The sequence below is a fragment of the Hoplias malabaricus genome, chromosome Y, assembly GCF_029633855.1.
Source record: "Hoplias malabaricus isolate fHopMal1 chromosome Y, fHopMal1.hap1, whole genome shotgun sequence".
Classification (NCBI taxonomy): Eukaryota; Metazoa; Chordata; class Actinopteri; order Characiformes; family Erythrinidae; genus Hoplias; species Hoplias malabaricus.
The window spans coordinates 76253011-76276384 of NC_089820.1; the positions used below are offsets into that span (position 1 = coordinate 76253011).

The 23374-nt window shown below is 40.5% G+C and overlaps 1 protein-coding gene across 1 annotated transcript in view; it reads right to left on the minus strand.

Moving 5' to 3' along the window:
• LOC136678169 (contactin-associated protein-like 2) overlaps positions 1–23374 on the minus strand; it is a 45762-nt gene that overhangs the window by 19941 nt on the left and 2447 nt on the right. The window contains exons 2-5 of the mRNA XM_066656094.1: positions 2872–2982; positions 2030–2223; positions 1196–1343; positions 106–309 (exon numbers count right to left, since the gene is read on the minus strand). Coding sequence (XP_066512191.1) covers positions 106–309; positions 1196–1343; positions 2030–2223; positions 2872–2982 — 657 coding nt within the window. The remainder of the gene's footprint in view (positions 1–105; positions 310–1195; positions 1344–2029; positions 2224–2871; positions 2983–23374) is intronic.

Sequence of the window (23374 nt, forward strand, 5' to 3'; positions counted from 1 at the left end):
TGGGGATCAAACCCGACACCTCAAGTCCACCTCTTTAAGGCCACAGCTGCCCACACTTGAGTCCACTAGCACCATCAGGATCATTAAAGGGTATAAGATGGTCACCTAAATTGATCTGTAGCACGAGTTTGGCCCTGCGGAGCTCCAAAGTAAGGTAATCTCCCTGCTGCCCTTCTCCATGCAGCAGAACCCCATCTCCTTTACTGGTCTTAAATCTCAGAGAGATAACATCCTTCAGGATCTTCATCTTCTTCTGACGGAAGCGGTAGGAGATCACTCCCTGTCCATCGAAACTGATCACATCTGCCCCTTAAAACACATCAGAAATAACCAAGGGTAACTGATTTGTATCATACAAACTGTTTCAAGATTTTGTAAGGTTTTAGACACAATGTTTGAGCCACAAGTGAAATCAAGCCTGTCTTATTCATTCATTCATTCATTCATTCATTCATTTTCTGTAACACAAAATACACACAAAAGTCCATCATTTAAATGGTCACACCTGTGGACACTTTTGCATAGCCAATGCACTTACCAACATGTGTGTATGAACTGTGGGAATGAACTAGAGCCCCCTTGAGGAAACCCATGACCTAATCCAAACACCTCACATAGAGTGAAGCAAGGTAGGACTTGAACCCACAACCTCAGGATTCTGGAGCTGTGTGTCAATGACCCAACTTGCTGTGCCAACGTGCTGCCCAAGTGCACCTTTGCCAATTGATATTTCTTTCAATTCATATTCCCTTAAGTCCACAAAGGTCCAAAATTATTAGCTTTCTATCATTGGTTTGAGTAAGTAAAATTACATGAAGGCCACAGATTAGACTGTTTTTATTGGAAACATGATGCCATGCTCAACACCTAGTGTTGGTTATAGGGGTATAAGACCTGCCAGCATTAGGCTGTGGAGCAGTGGAATAGCGTTCTCTGGAGTGATGGAGCTAATTGAAATATTCCAACAGCCTTCTCAGAAGTGTTCCAAGAGCAGTTATGGCAGCAAAGGGGGAACAAACTCACAAAAATACCTTTCATTTCATAGTGAAGTTTCTCTCTATTGTGATATACATTAATTACATTTGCACTCAGCAGTAATGGATGTGATGCTGCAGATTTGGCAGAAAGAGATTTGATTGAAAACAACTGACTATTCCTTAAATGTGTATCCCTTGTAAATTTAACATAAACTCACAGTAAGCACAGCCATAGACCTCCACTCTCAAACCTATCCGGCCTTCCTCACTCCACTCCAGGGGAATAAAGCGCAGGTAACGGGCCACGATGGTGTACTGCAGCTCATGACGGACCACCTGCTCTGAGTTCCAGTTGCCTGAAAACGTCTGAGAGAGGAGAGACCCATCAGATCCATAAAAGTCATAATAAATGCCCTTACTTCAAACCTGGAGATACTATTACTGCCACTGAAACCTACACACATCCATCACACAGTGGCTCAGTGCCTGAGGGAGGGTAATTCTCCATTCTAATTTACACCAGTTCATTAATTGTGTTTGAATAATTCCGTGTGAATTTCTTTTTTTTTTTCCTTTCCTTTTATCATTTTTGGAAAATATTTATTATCTTGTAATTGTACAACAGTGAATGATGAGTGTAATAATATTCAACTCCACTCCAAGACCCTCAAGTGCTGAGGGGAATCAATTCAGCTCCCTTTGCTGTGATTAGCAACATAAAAAAAGAAATGTAAAAACAGGAGAATGCCTGGAATCGCGTAATTAGATTCAAATTGATTTATGTTTCAAAAGAAATTATTTTCCCTGATTAATATTGTGAAAATATATGATCATAACAAGATAGATCCTTTGAATATAGTTTTTTATCATTATTATTATATGTTGTTACTCTCTATATTGTGGGTAAAAGTCCAGGCACATTTATTGAAATATAATTTAAAAAACAAAAACATTTAATACTCTCTTGCTGGGAGCAACTTTAAATATCACATATTTTCTTATATGAATGGAAGTAAAACCTGAGCAGTAAAAAGACTCTGAGATGCAGTTACCCAAATATTTCCATCCTGGCGATACAGCCTCCAGTTGCTTCCCGTGTCGCTGTACAGAAGTCTGTACTGTTTTGTCCAGTCAGAGCTGCTGTATCTGCCCTGGGTCGCAATAGCTGTGATCTGTTTCCTGCCCCTGAGGTCCACCTGCAGCCAGAGATATTTATCTGAGTCCAGTGGTGACCACCCGCCATTACCTTGAGAGAGAAAAAGAGAGATACAGATACTGTATGTGTCACACTTTCCCTGGCAATGAACTGTGAGCAGTACTCTTTTCTAAATGCCATTCAGAGTGGACATTAGGTCAACGGCTGTATATTTAGCTAACAACCTGACACAAAAAAAATGTCCTTTAATGGTTTCATTTAAGTTCTTATTTAAATATCTTAACTTTAGTTGATCAGGAAGACTGTTTTCATATCAGTATGTCTTCTACAAACCCCTCTTCATGAGGCTCACTAAATAAACCAGCTAGCGCTAGCTAATTGGGTCAGGAGGTTGACAGCTCAGCAAGCTAAAAGTAGCTAATTATAATATTGAATTACATTTTGACATTTTATATTATTATATTGCTGTTATGAATTTTATGTAATTGTGGTGTATTTTGTAGTAATGTGTTTTATAATTGTTACGTATAACTGCATCCATTAAAAATCTAGATAGCTAACTAAAACCTAAGCCTACATGGGCAGTAGTAGCTAGCATGCTAATCTACTTATAGCCTCTACCAAATGTTATAAACTTACCAAAGCTAAAATAAACACTTAATTTAAAAATACATTTCAATTCTGCCAAATGCTTCCAACTAGTTTTAGAGACAAAGCAAAGGTGAGGGGCTTCCTTACCCACTCTACGGTTGAGTTTAGCATAGCCGGCGCCAAAATCAGTCGCCAACACTGAGGAACTGCTGAAAGCACTGTAGGGAAGTGGAGTGGCCAGCACCTCGTCACACCGCTCTGCAGAGAGAGGGGAAACACAAAGTTAATATAAATCTACAGAGAAAACATTTATTAAGGCCATGTCCAGACCAGCAACTCCAATCCTGAGTGCAACATATATATAATGCACTGCAATATTGAATAATGTTCTGATACATTTCATGTGCAAAAAGGCAGATGATGAAAATCCTCTACCTCCGCATTTTATTACTGTGACATTTCAAGGTGTGAGATTCATTATAAATGACTCATGCTTCTGGACAAACACCGATGAATATTTAAATTAGAACTGATCGAATATCTGTAAACAAACAATAATAACACTCTGTGTATATCATGCTCAGCCAAGAACTTACTACAACAGCTAAAAAAGGAGGGTGCAGATGAAGTCTCAGCACAGGCTTGTGCCTTTAATTTCTCTATAAAATTACACTAGTCAGCCGACTTTACCCTAGTTTAAGAACAACTCTGAAAAATTACTGATTCATTCATTCATTATCTGTAACCGCTTATCCAATTCAGAGTCGCGGTGGGTCCAGTGCCTACCTGGAATCATTGGGCGCAAGGCAGGAATACACCCTGGAGGGGCGCCAGTCCTTCACAGGGCAACACAGACACACACACATTCACTCACACACTCACACCTACGGACACTTTGGAGTCACCAATCCACCTACCAACGTGTGTTTTTGGACTGTGGGAGGAAACCGGAGCACCCCCACGCGGACACGGGGAGAGCACACAAAACTCCTCACAGACAGTCACCCGGAGTGGGAATCGAACCCACAACCTCCAGGTCCCTGGAGCTGTGTGACTGCGACACTTCCTGCTGCGCCGCCGTGCCGCCCCAAAATCACTGATTGATTTCTTAATTGTTATATATTGGTATACTAATTTATGTCCTTCCCAATATTTTGTTAAATTAAAAATAGTATAAAATGTGCATTGTTATATAAACACTGTGAATTTAAAAGTTTATGTTTATGTATGTATTATTACAGTTTGTTATGGTTATGTTTATATTATCAATAAGAAAATCAATGAGCTCCTTACCAATGGTGTCTAAACCTTTGTATAGCCTACATCTCTATTATTTCAGACAAAATAATGGGTGAGAATTTTCACAAGCCTGCACATTTGCATTTAATCATATGAGTGTGAATTATTAGTCACTGAAATGATTGACAGCCCTGATGCCCTTACTGATGCATTATCTGTGGCAACACCTGGTCTTTTTATGCAAAATGACTTTGGAAAGTAGCTCATGCAATATCCAAAACCTCACAAGAGTGGTGTAAAAGTGGATCTTGAGTTTGGGCAATAAATGTCAGAACACTAAAAAAAAATCAAAATTCTGTGCATTCCATATTTCATGTTTTCTATTTCCCAATATTTAATTCAGCAAATAGACTGTAATTTCACATTAATATATGCAGATTTATAAAGATCTATAAAATATAACAAAAACATGTCATTTTATCAAAGGGTGCATATTTGCACAGCTTTTATAAATGGTAACTCACTCAGACTGAAGGCTGTTCCTGCCTCTTTTTAAGAAGACATTCTTCACAGTACATGTCTGAATCCTTTACCAATTAACACTGCAATTATCTGAGTAATTGAAGTAATTCTGCTTGAGCTGCAGTGCTTTTACAGATGAATCAATTCTGTTCAGACTTATTATGTGTGAGAACAGAACTGACACGATCCTGACACTTCCAGAATTCAGCCCAGACATAAATAACTGTTCAGTTCCCCGTAATTGAGCAGTTGGTCAAAAACTTTGTAGACATGTTGCAATTTGCAATAAAGACAAATGAAGATTCTTTTCAGACCCTCTCCGTCCCCCAATACTTACAAATGACACGGAATGAAGGCTTGATAATATCTGCAATGCTCCATTAGCATTTATAATTATACCAGAAGTGTAGTCTGCAGTTTCAAATGAGCCAGACGTGTTCACAAACAGTCCACACTGTGATGAGTCTGTTTGATGGGCCGAATATTGTAGAGAATCCAAATGCAATTTCATTTACTTCTACAGGGTCTAGGCAAGTTATAAGTCAGAACAAGCAAATGTAAACTACATGACAGAAAGTCTTCTTCCATAAAAGTAAAGCCGATGACCTCATTCAAGGTTACCTTAATTGGATCAGTGATTCATATTTTGATGAAAAACAGATCATTATGAAACTGTTTGACAAAGTGGGCAAAAAACTCAGATTTATCACACAGATGACTTTGCACGCTCCAGTGAAAATGAGGATCTCACTTATGCATTTTTGTTTCTCAGTCATAAAATCCATGTTTATGAACTTAAATATATTCTGTTACAAAATGTAGCTTTTCCTATTTATTTATATTTATTTATTTATGAATTGTTTCAAAATTTCACAGAGGGTGGACCAAAGAAATGCCTCAGAATCATCACTGTTATTGGACCAAAACATCATACTGTGTGAAAACGAAGCGCTGAACCTGAAATAAGAACTGAAAACATTAGAGAGTAATTGGTCTTAATGTAGGCAGGTAGTGTCGCAGTCACACAGCTCCAGGGGCCTGGAGGTTGTGGGTTCGATTCCCGCTCCGGGTGACTGTCTGTGAGGAGTTGGTGTGTTCTCCCTGTGTCCGTGTGGGTTTCATCCCACGGTCCACAAACACACGTTGGTAGGTGGATTGGTGACTCAAAAGTGTCCGTAGGTGTGAGTGTGTGAGTGAATGTGTGTGTGTCTGTGTTGCCCTGTGAAGGACTGGTGCCCCCTCCAGGGTGTATTCCCGCCTTGCGCCCAATGATTCCAGAAAGGCTCTGGACCCACCGCGACCCTGAATTGGATAAGTGCTTACAGATAATGAATGAATGAATGAATGGTCTTAATGTACGGAAACACCCACACAGTTCAGTAAAACTGAGGTAAAGTGATAATGTAACAGGTACGAGCCCTGAGCTGCGTAAGAGTGGATTAGAAAGAGTGAAGCAATGTAATTGTGGAAGCTGCAATATATCTCCTGTTGTCTCTTTCTCATCTTAGCCTCTGAGATATGGGCTCAAAGTGCACTGATATTGATTGGACTGCATTAGTCCCCCAGCCTTATGATAAAATCAACTTAAGAGCGTACACACACACACACACACACACACACACACACACACACACAGCAAGTTCTGTAAAATGCTATACAGAAAGCACTTCTACTTTATAATACACACACACTTAAAATTAATCCTACAGCAAAGGTTCTATTCACTGACACATCAGCAATAAACATTTTATAAATCTACTGGAGAAGTGGGACTGTTCTCAACACTTTTGGGATGAGTTGGTGTGGACTTTGTAAACCTGACCTTTCTAATGCTTTTGTGGGTGAACGCTATCAAACCATTGTTTCAACATCTACTCTAAAGGCATCCCAGAACAGCAGAACTGCTGCTGCAGTCAAAGGGAGCAGATTGCCTATAATGTTAGAAGAAATATTAGAGGAGCATTTTTCCACATCTTTGTCTATGTATTTGGTTCAAAGGGTTTAGTTTACATTGATGTATTATTCACTAAATAAACACAATCAAGACACTGATTTGTACAGAATCTCTGTAATACACCGAGGGGAAAAAGTCCTGACTTGAATGATAAAAGAACAAAGGTTCTAGAGATTAAACACCATCACTGAGAGAGAACTTACATGTTCTTAAAGAAGACTGACCTTTATGAATTCATAGAAAAATGGAAAGCTCTGAGAAATTGATTAAGAATCAGTCAATGAGCAATTTATTTAATAAGAAAAAAAAAGAGGGGGGGGGTAGTCTTAAAGCTAAAGGTTTTCACACTAAAGAGTAAGGAAAGATCAATTTTAGTAAACCCTTTCCAATGGATTTTTCCACACTTAAGTGAAACCTGAACGTATGGAACACTATTGCCTCATCTGTTGAAATCATATTCAGTTTGTTGAGGGCCTCATTTACCATTAGTTTTGAACAGACTCTTACAGAACTGCTTCTCTCCATGTTTCAAATTGTTTCAAAGTGTTTGACACATCATAAAATTCCTATGACAAGGCAGAGTTAAGCATACGTGGCTGTCCTTTGGTGTAAAGGACAACAGAATGTTGTTGGGGCAGCACGGTGGCTTAGTGGTTTGCACGTTCGCCTCTCAGTGCTGGGATCTTGGGTTCTGGGTGGAGTTTCCATGTTCTCCCTGTGTCTGCGTGGGTTTCCTCCAGGGTCTCCGGTTTCCTCCCACAGTTCAAAAATATGGAGGGTAAGTGAATTGGCTTCTCTAATAAGCCTTGGGTGTCTAGAAAGGTGCTAAATAAGTAGATGGATAGATAGATAGAATAGTCCTTATTTTTATGCACATTATATTATCAAGAAAATCCTCCCAAATTAGCTCTGAATTTGAGAAATAGTATTAATAATCAAGATCATTAATATATGAACTACTCAGGAGGATTTACAATGGATGTTGAAATATTTCTTTTACATGAATGTCATAGTACATTTTAGATGAATCAATGGATAAAAGTTTCCAAAAATAGGCAGTGTGCTTAGGTTCATGAGTGGGTGTGTGCTCACTGTCTTTCTTAGTAAGGCCATGGTTAAATTAACGTATTACCTCCGTGTGGAGGCTGTACTCTAATTGATTACATGCTTCAGATTTATCATTACAGGGTGTAAGAGTGGGCTTAAAATCATGTAGGTGGGATATTTAACACTATGAAAAAAGTGATTTAACAAAAATTTAATCATTATAAGAGTCTCACAACGTGAGTTACAATTTACCCAACGTTAATTTGTCCCCAGTTCACTCCTTAGGTGCAAACAATGCAAATGCTAGCGTCAAACGTGTTTGAGCATGATTAGCATGGTTTTATACGTGTCTGAAGAGTGGCTTTACACACTGAAATTTTTAAAGTTTTACATCCAAGTGTAGAAGGTCAATCCCATAATTACTTTAAAAACTGAATAAAACACTAAAACACTGATAGTTCACAGTGATTTGTTAGCTAGCTGCTCAGAGTGCTAATTACTACTTTTCTGACTGAATTGTGAACCATTTCTTACTCATTAGCTGGCTGTGGTTGGAAAAGTAGAGATAACAGTGGGGGCTGAGCTAGAGTCTGATTAATCACAGTAGGGGGTCAGTAAATATGTTCAAATGTGCGGAAACACACACACACCACACACACCACACACACACGGTGGTCTTTATTTTTAGTTATTTTCAAATAATTTTCCTAATCTTCCTATTTTCCTTTCAGAGACATTCTGTCCTCATAAAGTCCCAGAAAGTCTTTCTCTCACAGTGAATCTGTCCAAATCAACTGGTCCAAATCTACAGAAACACCCACCACTTAGTTCTTTCGTTAAAGTTTAATCCATAATCACAGCTTTTTGATGGAAATAAATGGACAAATCTGCACTGTCCTTCAGTCATAATGGGTGTATACCAATAATGTACAACCAAAATCTAACCTGTAAATTCACCTTTAAATGCTCAGTGGCACTTGAAAATCCTTCCCTTGCATTGGTTTGACACTGACGTCTAAAACCTCAAAGACACAGCTGTGACTGATTCACTCCTACCAGCACCACACAAATTACCAGGTCACAGCTGTGCCGAAAATGACTCACCATCCAAGTAATATCTGGTCAATAGGGCTCCTGTGGTCAGAAATTGGTCAATGATGTAAAGGGTAGAGTTGGGCTGTGATTGTGCAGCAACAGATGGGAGTAAATTTCTAGGTTGTAAACTCGCAATGGCACCTACTACAGACAAATGTTATGAGTCTAAAGAGTCATCGTAAGGGGTAGAGCTGCCACAAGCTGCCAGAACAGATTTGGCCTTAACTACAAAATATCTGGACCTTTACTGAAAGGATGTAACATTATTCTTGCAAACAATATTAGTGTTTTTTTGATGATGGTGGCATGTAAAACACTGGTTTCTCTCATAGACATTCACTTAGGTTGACATCTGCTGATAGTGAAGGCCAAAGCATACGGTTAACATAATCTTTATGCTCATCAAATCATAATCAACCCCTCGTGCCCTGTGAATGGAGGCATTATCGTCCGGGAAGAGACACAATAGAAATATATTTATTTATTATAGGATAAAGCTAAAGTTAGAAAAACTGTATTGATTTGCAGACCCACCCCCCCTGGGGTCAAGTAGACAAAAATGTCAGGAGAATGTCTGCTGCAGCGTAACAGAGCCACCAGACCCTCTCTTTGTAGGTGTTGAAGGTAGGCCTGTACGGTCCTATTGTAAAACACACATACTGCTTGTGAAGAATATAAATGGCTTGTCTGGCCATATCACTTTTTCCCCTATCTCTCTAAACCAGTCCCTATGAGATTTAAACTCCTATGAGACATTTTACACATGCCCAAGAAGAATATTTCATTTGGGGCTGTGGAGCGCTCACAAACCCTCAAACTTTGAAAAACAAAAAAAAAATTATATATATACACACAGGGGTTGGACAATGAAACTGAAACGCCTGGTTTTAGACCACAATAATGTATTAGTATGGTGTAGGACCTCCTTTTGCGGCCAATACAGCATCAATTCGTCTTGGGAATGACATGTACAAGTCCTGCACAGTGGTCAGAGGGATTTTAAGCCATTCTTCTTGCAGGGTAGTGGCCAGGTCTCTACGTGATGCTGGTGGAGGAAAACGTTTCCTGACTCGCTCCTCCAAAACACCCCAAAGTGGCTCAATAATATTTAGATCTGGTGACTGTGCAGGTCATGGGAGATGTTCAACTTCACTTTCATGTTCATCAAACCAGTCTTTCACCAGTCTTGCTGTGTGTATTGGTGCATTGTCATCCTGATACACGGCACCGCCTTCAGGACACAATGTTTGAACCATTGGATGCACATGGTTTTACTGGTGCAATGTGCAATTAATGAAGATTGGCCACCAGGCTGCTCCAATTTAGCCATGAACCCTCCCACACTACAATGACAGGTTTTTCAGTTTCATTGTCCAACCCCTGTATATGACCTACCTAAGTCTGAATACATGAGAGAGATTGAGCTTTCCTAATTTCTAAGCATGCACTTCAGAATTGTCTTGATAATGTCTGCGATGCTCCATTAGCATTTATAATTATATCAGGATTGTAGTCAGCAGCTTCAAATTTGCCACTTCCTCATCACTGGAGCCTAACCAATCACAACACTGGAGCAAAACAAACACAATGAGCATGGAGAAATAAGTGTACTGATTAAATATGGAGAAAATGAGAGAGGAACAAAAGAAGAAGTGTGCATTTCTCCTCCTCCTCCCTCAATCCTGGCACCTCAGGTTTGAAGTAAACAGAGGCTCTTTGTTTTTAAAGAAATAGGCAATGAAACTGACCAAAGCATGTCTTTATTTTCTTTCTTTCTTTTTAAACACACGTCTTCTTTAAATCTATCAGTACATCTATCTCGAAGGTTCTGATAAAGTAGATGAAGTATCATCTCAGTGCATGTAGGAACCAGCTAATAAAACATACACTAACTCCAGGGTTGAGGGTTTATGGAGAGCTTTGAGAATATAATAAGCCCATTATGATCCTCCCACCAACATCAGATTTCAGATCAAGTCCCTAAGCATATTCTTTAATCTCTACACACACTGCAAAGTTAAGAACAGCTAAACTTGGATTGCTTAAGCAGGCCTTCCTTCAGTGGATTACAGCATTAAACACACTCAAAACATCAACACAAACACACATCCTCACATTTTCACTTATATGTCCTCATTACAGTCTGTAAAATCCTGTCTAAATCTGTGAGAACTGTCCTTATTCAAAGCCTCACCTCATTACACCAAGGGAGCACCCTCAAACTAAAAGAATGCATGTAGACCGACTGCTGAGTCAAGGTTATTTTAAAAATAATTCCTGTGTTCTCTAAAGGGAGTGAATGGTCCATTAGGGTCCTATTCTCAGAAGCTATTCACAATTAGCGAAATAAGTATTTGAACAAGCAGATTGAGCAGACAACCTCTGAATCTGAGCAGTGAGGGAAAAGCAGAGTACATCAGAATACAGAAATAAAAGCTGATCCTGAATCAGGCCCTGACACTTTCTTCACATGTTACTTGCTAGCAGTTATTCATTCATTCATTCGTTATCTGTACCCACTTATCCAGTTCAGGGTCACGGTGGGTCCAGAGCCTACCTGGAATCATTGGGCGCAAGGCGGGAATACACCCTGGAGGGGGCGCCAGTCCTTCACATTCAGTCACACACTCACACCTAGGGACACTTTTGAGTCTAGCTAGCAGTTATGCAATATACAATGCTAAACTGGAAGACTGCAGGCTAGCACATGATGCATCACTGGAGCTCATCACACTTGGAGGAGAACACTAACCAACCAGTTCTGTTATATAACAAAGTGATGACCACGGTACCAAAAATCCTGATCTGTATCATCATTCATTCATTCATTGTCTGTAACTGCTTATCCATTGGCAAGGTAGGAGCACACCCTGGAGGGGGCGCCAGTCCTTCACATGGCGACACACACTCACACCTACAGACACTTTTGAGTCGCCAATCCACTTACCAACATGTGTTTTTGGACCATGGGAGGAAACCAACCCAACACTGGGAGAACACACCAAACTCCTCACAGACAGTCACCCGGAGCGGGACTCGAACCCACAACCTCCAGGCCCCTAGAACTGTATGACTGGAACACTACCTGCTGCACCATCATACATCGTTAGCTAATTGTTAATATAACAGAAGAACCGCTATATAGGTTCAAACAGGAACTAGCATTATTATATCAGTATATTTTTATTGGGCATAAATAGCCATTAACATTCATGGCTCATCACTAGTAGAAAGAGTGTCGATCTGTTTACTGAGGTCTCTCTGTCATTCTGTCTGTCTGTCAGTCTAAATGCCCGGGCTTCATTCTCAGACGATCTGGCTCCATTTACACCTGCCTGGATTTCCCACTGGCTCCAGCAGAGAAAATGCTCCATTAGTCTCTCAGACACAAACACACACACATACACACACACACACACACACACACAGACACACACACACACACACACACACTGTGCCCCTATCAGCATTCTGAATGTGAGCAAAAAGTACAAAGCCATTGTTCTCCTGGCCACTGGCTTGTTTGCTACATGGCTGAATTATACAAGAGTGTAACAAATTGATGAAGTGTCATGCAGACATCAAAGCCAGTGGAGAACTCCTAAAGAAACTCTGTGCATCTTTTACACTGCGCTGATTCGTGTCTGAAGGTAAAGCAAGCTTGTGAAATGGCTCTTTTTAACACACTGCCTTGAGAAAAACAAATCCAGCAGGCTGGTTATACCGAGACTTTTCTATTTAATAACTGCTTTTGGCTCAGGGGAGATATCCAGCTATAAATTTAATGCTTGTCAAATGTGTCCACCAGGCTGGATCCCTGTATCACTGAACAGAACACACACATGGGCTTTCTGAGGGCTGTGACCGCAACCAAAATGTTGGATAAAGAGTTCTGGACTCTAACTTATCCCAGAAGCTTGGGTTGGTGCTCTATCAATCCAGGGAAAGCCACCTGACTGCTTTGTAGCCCAAAACTGAGGGGATTTACACACCTCTAGCCAACACTTGGCCATGGGTATGGTGACCTCAAGCCCATGTGCATCTGCTCTAGTGTTTCATTACATTTCTGCGTAATATAAACAGTGTCAGAAACCACATAAGTGTGTGTATTCAAGTTTACTTAACAGACCAACACATGAATGAGGCATGCTAGTTAATCATCTATAAACCTCCATAGCTTGTTATCACTTCTGACCTTGTAGCTCCACTGTAAAACTAAAGGAGCAAAGTTCCAATGCCAAAATCAAGGCTCATTAACTTAATTTGGAGAAGAAAATTGTAAATTAGATTTTCTACCAATATACAGCTTCAATAATGCATTACTACGTCGACTGGGATGTCATTTTTAGACTTGGCAACATATGTATATTTATATTCAAGCAAAGATCTTGTCACACTCAGCATAGATCTAATTTCATTTACACGTGTCAATATGACACACACATTCAATCTAAAAATATATATTTTTTGTTTCCGCACTAACTATCATGCTACACATATTATATCCATTTTAATGGAGCTGATAGTACAAGGCATGACCTCAGCACACTCCGGCACCATGCTGTGTGGATAAATCATGCACAGAGCTGACGAGCTGGGAAGCCCTTTAAACTTTAGAATAAAAAAAGCTCCAGGGACCAAAGGGAAGAAGAAAATTCTGAAGATTGTAAAATGAGCGAACTGAACTCACAGTGAACTCCTCATCAGATTATATGCTTTAAGATAAAATATTAGAGATTATGTTTTAGTCATTATGACATTAACATGGTTAAGTCCTGTTCAGTGCCAAATGGAAAACATACACTCTCAGAAAAACTGTCCCTGTGGCTGTACATTTTGTTTTCACTGTGATGGTACCTTTAACGCTACTTTAATTAGGGAACAGAATTATACCATATTCTATCAGTTCATCTCCAGGACGTATTCATTGTCTGTAACCGCTTTTCAACCACAATTCTATGCATTAAATGTTTTACTAATATAGGACATCACATCTGTTCACTTGTTCAACATTTCAGCTACATCCCTATCTGGGAATACCAACAAGGAATAGTGGAAATTAATAAATATATATTTTTAATTATTCAACCAGATGAAATGCACTTTTTCTCTCCATGTAGGTTGTTGCCATAGAAACTCAATTAATCACCCAGGGCTTGTTACTAGTAACACCTGTTTTAATTGAGTGGTGAGCTGTTTTTAAAATCTGAAATGGCCTTTTGGCCCAAACCAAACATCACTGCCAGCCAAAGTCATCTATTGTTTGACTGTAATTGGCCATGGAGGATCTCCAGAGGACAGAATCTTTCCGTAACTGTCATGCACCCTGAAAGAGAGGCTTTTGGTTTAAGAAGAGAAAATTAGACACAAATCACTCGGAGCTATTTGAGCAATGCTGCCAGGAGACAAAGAGAGGAGATGGAAGTGCACGGCTTAATGAACGCTGACATTTCTATTTAGCATTGATCCCTCAGGCATTTCATCGTTAAGATGAAGAAAAAATGGGAGAGTTTGTACCCTCGAGATCGTAATTTAGCATTCAACTGCAAAGCCTCAGCAGCTGCAGGGATTCTGAAGGGTGAACATTTGGGAATAGTGTTGAAAGCAAGAGTGTTGACTGCGTGTGTTGGAAGTTTATATATTTCCACTGCTTTAAAAAACTTTTTTGTTTTTTTACTTTGCCACATTGCGCAGATCTGACACAGTACATATTACCAAAGACAAGAGACTTGTTTGTGAAGGAGCTCTTTCTCCTTATGTTCTACATCGTGTATTGGAGATATAGAACATAACACATTTATGTCATTGTAAACCCCTATGGTAAAAGTTAGCATTCTATTTACTCCTAAAAATGAAGGTGCTACAAAGGGTCTTTGACCGATGCCATTGAACCACTATTGGTTCCATAAATTACCATTTTTACAAATACATTTAAACAGCTAAAGAACCTTAATATTAAGTTTCTTCATCCTCAGACACCTCTTAAACAAACACGGTTCTTTATGGAACCAAAAGTGGTTCTTCTACAGCATCACTCAAAGAACCCTTTGTAACGCCTTTATTTTTAATCGTATGTCTATGCAAAACCAAATGCTTGGGATAGTAGTTTTATAAAACAAGTTTTAAAAATGAACTGTAAAGAGTTTGCCCCTCACCAAATATGTGATCAATCCTGTTGGGTTGAAGAGTTTGCTTCTCTAGAGTTACACTAGCGCTAAAAGGCTAATGGAGCTAACAATCAATATTCACTTATAGCCACTAGGTTAGCATGTGGTTTTGGACAAGACACATTGTTCAGTGAAGTGCTAATGATAGCTTGTTAACTGCAGTACTAACAGAAGTCAACAAATGGCTTTATTTTGACTGAGTATTTACAGAATCAATTAAATAATATACATTCAGAAATAATATTCTATAGTTTCTCTCATTTCCTATCTGCTAGATGAACTCTGTTTTAATGTTCCCACCAATATATTTCCATTTGCTGTAAACATTGCTTGAATCATCACACATTTTCATTAATTAATTAATTAATTCATTCATTCATTATCTGTAACCGCTTTTCCAATTCAGGGTCACGGTGGGTCCGGAGCCTACCCGGAATCACTGGTCGCCAGGCAGGAACTCGCCCTGGAGGGGGCCATCACACATTTAACCATGTTTATTGGTAATCATAGATTTCCTTATTTGGTTTCTGTTACTGTGTGACACTTACCTATAAAGAAACTGACAGCTGACACCAAACGTATCTTGACTGATGAAATACATTTGTGGTAAAGGGACAATTTTATCAATGTAATGTTTCACAGAACAACCCTGTTTAATCAGGAAGCCTCTTTAGTGTAAAAGAAAAGACTACAAGTTAAAGATAACAGGGAAAACCCTGGGAGGATTAATGTTCATTTTTGTTATTCACTTCATGCAGAAATGCTAAAATATCTAATGATGAAGGGAAATTATCTTCTCACTGGTCTAAGAAGTTAGTTTGCAATTGCTTTCACACATGGTGGGCAAACTTTTGGGTCCTGAGATGAATTTTAATGTTTGTGATCAAGGTCTGAAATTGTATTTTTCTCCTCAGGAATAGCATGGAAGATCATTTGGAGCAAATTATGTTTTCTAACAAACTGTAGTAATGTTTAATTAGATATCCCCTTCATAATCCATAAACATCAGCTCTGCTGCAACAGTCATTCAGGTTGATTCATTGCTACCATTGTAGGACTCATTAATCATTTTTCAATTAGTGTTTTTGCCAAATGACCGCCCACCACATATCAATTATTAAATTATTAACTGTCATCAGTTGTTCTGCTGATGAATGTGAGCTGCAATAATATCACCTATAAACCTTCCCAGAAAACAAGACATGGTGCAGGGACATGCTCTTTTAATGGGTTGTGTTCAGTAGTTTGCTAGTTGTTATCTAGAAAGTACCATTATCATTTTGTAAATAATGCTGAATTTCTGACGAATTTAGAGTGCTATTTATTTAAAATTATTTATTTTGCATTTAATTGGAAGAACACACAACTGGGATGTAGGCCTACTGGCTAAACTGCTAATTTTAGCATGCTATATTAGCATAGCTGTCATTTTTACTTTGATTTTGATTAGCTACAACAAATATCCTTGGCATAGCATAGCATTGTATTTCAAACTTTAGGTTGTATAGCAACTGTGAACAACATGTGGCACAGTTTCTTATTAGGTTGAACAGGTGTAGCCTAGATGTAAACAAGCCTCATGACCCTGTATAATACCCCTGAGGTGAAGATAGTACCAGAGTGTAAAATCGCTGTAATTTCTGCTGAAAAAAGAACCCACTTCTAAATAAATGATTCTACGGGACACAGTAAGATATTATGAATGAACCTGGAAAAACATTGCTTCAGAGTGGAGCATCTGCTGGGGCTCATTGGGAGGCTGAAGGAGTTTTTAGAGATCTAGCAACCTCTCTTTGCCTGAGTATTTGTGTCAGGCTCTCTGCTCCTGGGATCTGACCATGTCCAAACTATCTGGCTAGTTTGTTTGACTGCTAACATGGCTACCTTAAAAATAATGAATGCTAGGAACTCCTGGCTAGAATATTAGCCTTTTTCATAATGCTAACTGTTTACTGCTAGCTTTTATTCACCATCATGAGCCTGATTAGCATTTACAGGCAAGGTAGAGTAGCTATAAAGGCAGCCAAACATTGTGGCTCATAAACAAATGTGGATGCGCTACATCATGCTAACCCAATTCGCAAAATGGACTACAAGAGCCTTGGCAAAAAGCCACTTCATGCCCATCCCTTGCAGGAATTCAATTCTATCTCACTGTGAAGAACTTTCTCCAGACATTTTATCATTAATCAATATGAAATTTCGTTTTTTCTGGCACTCTCGCTTTATCTGGGGGATAGCAAAGTCCTACAGAAACTATTCTTCTTCTCATTACAGCACTAGCTGATTTTGAGATCTACTGCCTGCTCTGAAGGAGCTCTGGGGCAGGTTGGGCTGCCATGAAATCAATGTTCAACTCCTCTCAACTTTCTGAGCCTAAATAAAAGCACATCTCTCAGCAGAACCTCTCTCTAGCAATCTAAGTGAAAAACGTATTGACCATAAAGACATGCAGGCGAAGTTTAAGAGGCTCCAGGAGTGATTCTGACAGCTTCACACCAAACGCTCAAACACTGTAGTCTGTTGCACTTGGAGTGGGTGCACTTAAAGAAGAATTTCACACTAAAATGTTGCATTTATTCAACACTGCACAAACAGAAGTAGCCCTATTGTGACACATGTAACCACAAATGTACAGCTGTTTATCAGGGTGAGGACAACAGTTAGTTTTGACACAACAGTTAAGTTTCTACACCAAACACCACCAGATTTGCCCATAATGTACATTCATTCATTCATTATCTGTAACCGCTTATCTAGTTCAGGGTCGCGGTGGGTCCAGAGCCTACCTGGAATCACTGGGCGCAAGGCGTGAATACACCCTGGAGGGGGCGCCAGTCCTTCACAGGGCAACACACACACTCACACATTCATTCACACACCCACCTACGGACACTTTTGAGTCGCCAATCCACCTACCAACATGTGTTTTTGGACTGTGGGAGGAAACCGGAGCACCCGGAGGACACCCACACAGACACAGGGAGAACACACCAAACTCCTCACAGACAGTCACCCGGAGCGGGAATCGAACCCACAACCTCCAGGTCCCTGGAGCTGTGTGACTGCGACACTAACCTGCTGCACCACCATGCCGCCACCCGGAACGTACATCTAACAGCATAAATATTAAATAAATGTCCAGAAAATGTGCTTTCTGTTGCTGTAATCAGTTAAAAGGGGTTGGTTTTACTCAATGATCAATGTCCAGCGCTGGCTAATGGGGTAAAAAGCTAAAAGCACAGGTCTGTGGTGCACCATCTAATACCTATGGGAATTTCACATACAAAAAAAAAACCCTACGTTATGCAAACACTAGGCATACCTCAGCTGACTGACCACAGCTGGGGAAGAGAAAGTAAACTGAACAATCGCTTTAATGATGTTGTCTCTCTCCTCATGAATCCTGTCTCTAACCAACGGTCTTTTGTCATTGATTCCTGAGCCAGCAGCTGGTCTGAGTCAACATGGCCGATTACGCTTTGAGAGTAAACCTTCGCTTAGAGGCCCAAAATGAAGAGCCCCATCTTGTATTAATGAGCTTACGGAGCCTGTGAATGGACCCCTCTGTGAGACCCCTTTGTTCTCCCCATCTCTCTCCTCACCGCGTCAGTCTGAAGATGAACTGAGATCTGAATGAAGGCACATACATTAAAGACTGGACCAGAGAGAGAGTGTGGGAGGGAAACAGGGGGTGGGGGTCTATCCTTCATTCTTCATTTTTACCTCCCCTCTCTCCTCTCAATCCCGCTATTTCTTCCCTCTCTGATGAATCCCCCCCTCCTCGTTCCTCTCTCTCTCTCTCTCTCTCTCTCTCTCTCTCTCTCTCTCCCTCTCTCTCTCTCCCTCTCTCTCTCTCTCTCCCCCCCTCTCTCTCTCTCTCTCGCTCTCTCGTCTCAGATAGACCCCCCTCATCTCTCGCTTTCTACTCTCTCTCCAAGACAGGCATTCCTCTCATCTCAGTTTTTTTCTCTTTCTCCCTCTATGACAGACCCCCCCACACCCCCTTAATCATCTCTCCTGGATAGACCACCCCCCCATGTCTTCTCTCCATGACAAACACTCCCTCTCATTTCTGTGTTTCTTTTTCTTTCTTCCTCTCATGGGCAGACCACCCTCCTCCCACCATCTCTCTCTCTCTCTCTCACTCTCTCACTCACTCTCCCTCAAGAGGAAGCTGGTAATCAGACAGGGGAAGTAGCTGAAGGTTTAGTGTCTGCTGTATCTCTTAGTCAGCCTTTAGAGAGCAGCAGTAATAAGACGCTGCTGTGGTGGATGTTTACTTCTTAACTTTTGTACGCTGCTTCAATCAGGACATGAACTCCAAACTCTCTGATACATAAACACATACATATTTATATATCTCATCCTGTAGAGATGTACAGGGTGGGCCATTTATATGGATACACCTTAATAATATGGGAATGGTTGGTGATATTAACTTCCTGTTTGTGGCACATTAGTGTATGGGAGGGGGAAAACTTTTCAAGATGGGTGATGACCATAGCGGCCATTTTGAAGTCGGACATTTTGGATCCAACTTTTGTTTTTTCAATGGGAAGAGGGTCATGTGACACATCAAACTTATTGGGAATTTCACAAGAAAAACAATGGTGTGCTTGGTTTTAACGTTCTGACCACTTATAAAATGTGTTCAAAGTGCTGCCCATTGTGTTGGGTTGTCTCTCTTCACACACTGATAGAAACACAGCAGGAGAAATGCTAGCACAGGCTTCCAGTATCCGTAGTTTCAGGTGCTGCACATCTCGTATCTTCACAGCATAGACAATTGCCTTCAGAAGACCCCAAAGATAAAAGTCTAAGGGGGTCAGATTCGGAGACCTTGGAGGCAATTCAACTGGCCACATCAAATTTATTTGGTAATTTCACAAGAAAAACAATGGTGTGCTTGGTGGCCATACTTAACTGGCCATTCCTCATCAATGGAAACCTCAAGGCCACTGGATAATCCTTGAAAAGTTTTCCCCCTCCCATATACTAATGTGCCACAAACAGGAAGTTAATATCATCAACCTTTCCCATTTTATTAAGGTGCATCCATATAAATGACCAACCCTGTATATTATTAATAGGTAGTTTCTATTGCTTTACTGCAGTAATAGTCTCTACATTCTAGCAAGGCTAGATATCAGCTGCGATAGATATGAGCTGCGAAAGCATCATCCCAACATATTGGACAGTGATCCTCACTCCAGAAAGCACAGTTCCCCTCCAGCACAGCCCAATGCTGGGAGGCTTTACACCCCTCTAACTGACATTTGGCATTGGGGATTATGACAGTAAACTCTCATCCTCGAGAAGTTACTGGAGTCTGAGGGGCGAGGCAGAAAACGTAAAGTGTATATCTGCAGACTGACGCGGTGAGGAGAGAGATGGGGAGAACAAAGGGGTCTCACAGAGGGGTCCATTCACAGGCTCCGTAAGCTCATTAATACAAGATGGGGCTCTTCATTCTGGGCCTCTAATCGAAGGCTTACTCTCTAAGCGTAATCGGCCATGTTGACTCAGACCAGCTGCTGGCTCAGGAATCAATGACAGAAGACCGTTGGTTAGAGACAGGATTCAGGAGCGATTGTTCAGATTACTGAGTCTTTCTCTTTCCCCAGCTGTGGTCAGTCCGCCGAGGTACGCCTAGTGTTTGTATAACGTAGGGTTTTTCTTTGTATATGAAACATAGTAACTCCAACTCATCCCGAAGGTATGGGATTATGCTACATCTCTCCAGAGCGCACAGTACCACTGCTCCACAGACCAGTGCTTGTGACTTTAAACCTGTCTAGTCAGCACTGGGCATTGAGCATGTGCAGCTTAGAACATCATATTTAATTTTAGTGGTTGAGGCTTTGACGTGTTTGTTATGTTTTGAGCTTTCTTTCTGCCACTGTATATATCTGTGTGCGTATGTGTGTGTGTGTGTGTCTTTCTGCATGTCTATATATGTGCGTTTACACATCCATCTTATATACAGCCACATTCAGTGCACCTTTATAGCATTTTATGTTTGTGTGATTGAATGCAGTGTGCAGTGTTCACTTTCCTAAATGTCACAGTGTGTTTCTCAATGTAAAAAGAAGTAAATGGTCCCCTCCTCCTCCAGGCCTGTGGGTACGGCAGGGATATTAGATGGAAATGTAGCATGTGTGTGTGTGTGTGTGTTGTATTATTTCAGCCTTATTGCTGGGGGCTGTCTGAGGCCTTTGTCTGACCATGTCCTGGAAGAGTCCAGAAAGGAGGGGCAGAGAAGGGGTGATGGGGGATGGTCAGATGGCAGAGGTTTGGCACGATATTTCATGACGAATGGTGGCGGCAGGTGCCTCGCGCGCGTCCTAATTAACATAACAAAGGACTGAGCACTAATCCCGCAGCCAATAGGAAGGTGCAATGTTGTTAATTTAGGGTCAGATTATACACAATAGACAGGGGTTCACGCTACAGGATATTATCAGTGTGTGTGTGTTTATATTGTTTATTTTTCTGCATAAGTCAATAACCAACATCACTTTGCTGCAGTGCATACTGAGTGATCACGTCATGTGTTTTCACGCTGGCCGTTCACTGCTGAGTTTGAGGCTATTCCCCTGAGTTTCTGTAATGTAGGCCTTCTGGTTATTTATTGTCCACTTATCCCCCCAACCCAAATCTTTCTTTCCTTGGGTTTTGATCCTCGCTTATTTTAGTCTCCTTTCTGTGTGTGTGTGTGTGTGTGTGTGTGTTTGTTTGCATTTGTGACCATCACAACTAATCAAATAAGAAATCAATCACTTTAATCAGATCATTACTCCCAGGCGTTAATTGCTAAAGAGGAGGAGGAGGACAAAAGGCAGATAAGATATGGCTTCATTGCTGAAATTTCAATTGCTTTCTATGAATAATTGGATTGTGTGTGTGTGTGTGTGTGTGTGTGTGTGTGTGTGTGTGTGTAACAGCTGTGACTGAATCCTATTCATAGCCAATGCGGGTCCTGATAGCAGTGTCAGGGTGTGTGTTTATTTGTTTGTTTATCTGTCCATCTATCTGTCTGTTGTTTGTATGTGATGGATGTGTATATTTACGAGCATCCAATACCTTTCAAATGAGTCGGCGTAGTTCTTTTAAAAATGAATTATGTGCACTTGATCTTACTAGTGTTTATGTATAGCAAAAGCCATCAAACCCTCACAGAAATGTTTCAAGGTCTAGTGAACTGCCTTCCCAAAAGAGTGGGCGTCGTTACTGCAGATAAGTGTGAAGTGCAAACCGCCTACGGAAGAAATGTTGGACGAGAAGGCAATAAAATGTAAATAATACACTACATGACTGAGTGACATTGCCATTGGATCTGGTGCTGGTCTTTCACAGGCAACTGTCAACAGAACCAGTAGGAAAGTATTCCGTGTCATTGGCCTGCTTTATTCTGTTCTAATGAGTTCTTGAATTTTAAACAGGATCTTCCTCACGCTCTGTTTTGGTGACAGCTTCCCACTGAATTGCAGTAGCTGTCCGTCTTCTGAGGCCAGGTTTGAAGTGTGTGGAGCAGCTTGAGGACGAGACGTCTCTGGTGACTGTGATTTATTAATGTCCCCTGGAGCACAAGCTAAAAATTGTGAGCCTCATTGACTGCAGTTTACATCAGTATTTAGTAAGAAAACATATGCATTATTATTGTATTAAATTGTACTTATATTTGTACACTTCCAGTCCAACTATCTTTTATAGAAACATACATTTATGTTCTTTATTTTAATTGGTTCTCTCTGTGAAGTCTTTTTCCTGTATTTTCATTTCACTACAGTGTGCTATTTTAAATTATTTATTTTTTAAAGAATAGAATGTGATATCTTTACGGTCATTGGACGAGTACAGCAAACCCAGGGCTGAAGACTCTGTACCGGGTGTTATAAAATATAAGAAATAATAAAAGATACAAGAATAAATAACATAAAAACTCAATATACGTAGTGTTTATTGTTACTGTACACTGTACATTGCAGTATAATAAATCTGACCGCCGCATTACAACCATCCGTGGCAGTGAACACACTCATTGAAGCAACATTTGAGACATTTGGGGGTTGCCTTGCTCAAGGGCACGTATGCCGTGGATGTTGAGGGAGGATAATGTGTTGTTTTTTTCACTGCCATGCCCCTATTTTCCTGTCTGTGCCAAGGATCAACTTGGTGAACTTTTGATCCCAAGCTCAGCAGCAGAAATCAAAGACAGTAACGTGGACAGTTAGTTATTATCTAGTGCAGCCCTCATCACACATATATAAGTGATGGCATAAGTGGACATATATAAGTGACCATAACAGGTAGCAGGCCTTATCCAGTCACAATTAGTCAGTGTTTTGATCGAGATATAGAACATACATCAGTGAGTCTCCCCTGACCACACATGGTGCCCCCAGCCAAAGGAGGTTGAGGGTGAAGACATGCTTCCTCTGAGACATGAGGCCGATCCACTGCTTCTTTTCTAACTGCCGCTAACACAATGCCACTGATCAGCTTAATGCAAATGCAAACTGTCCAGATCTATCATATCAGCGGACAGATCCCTGCACTATTCTGAGCACTGATGGGAGGAGAGGAGAAGCCATCTTACCTATCCAGAGGGAGTGAGCCTCAC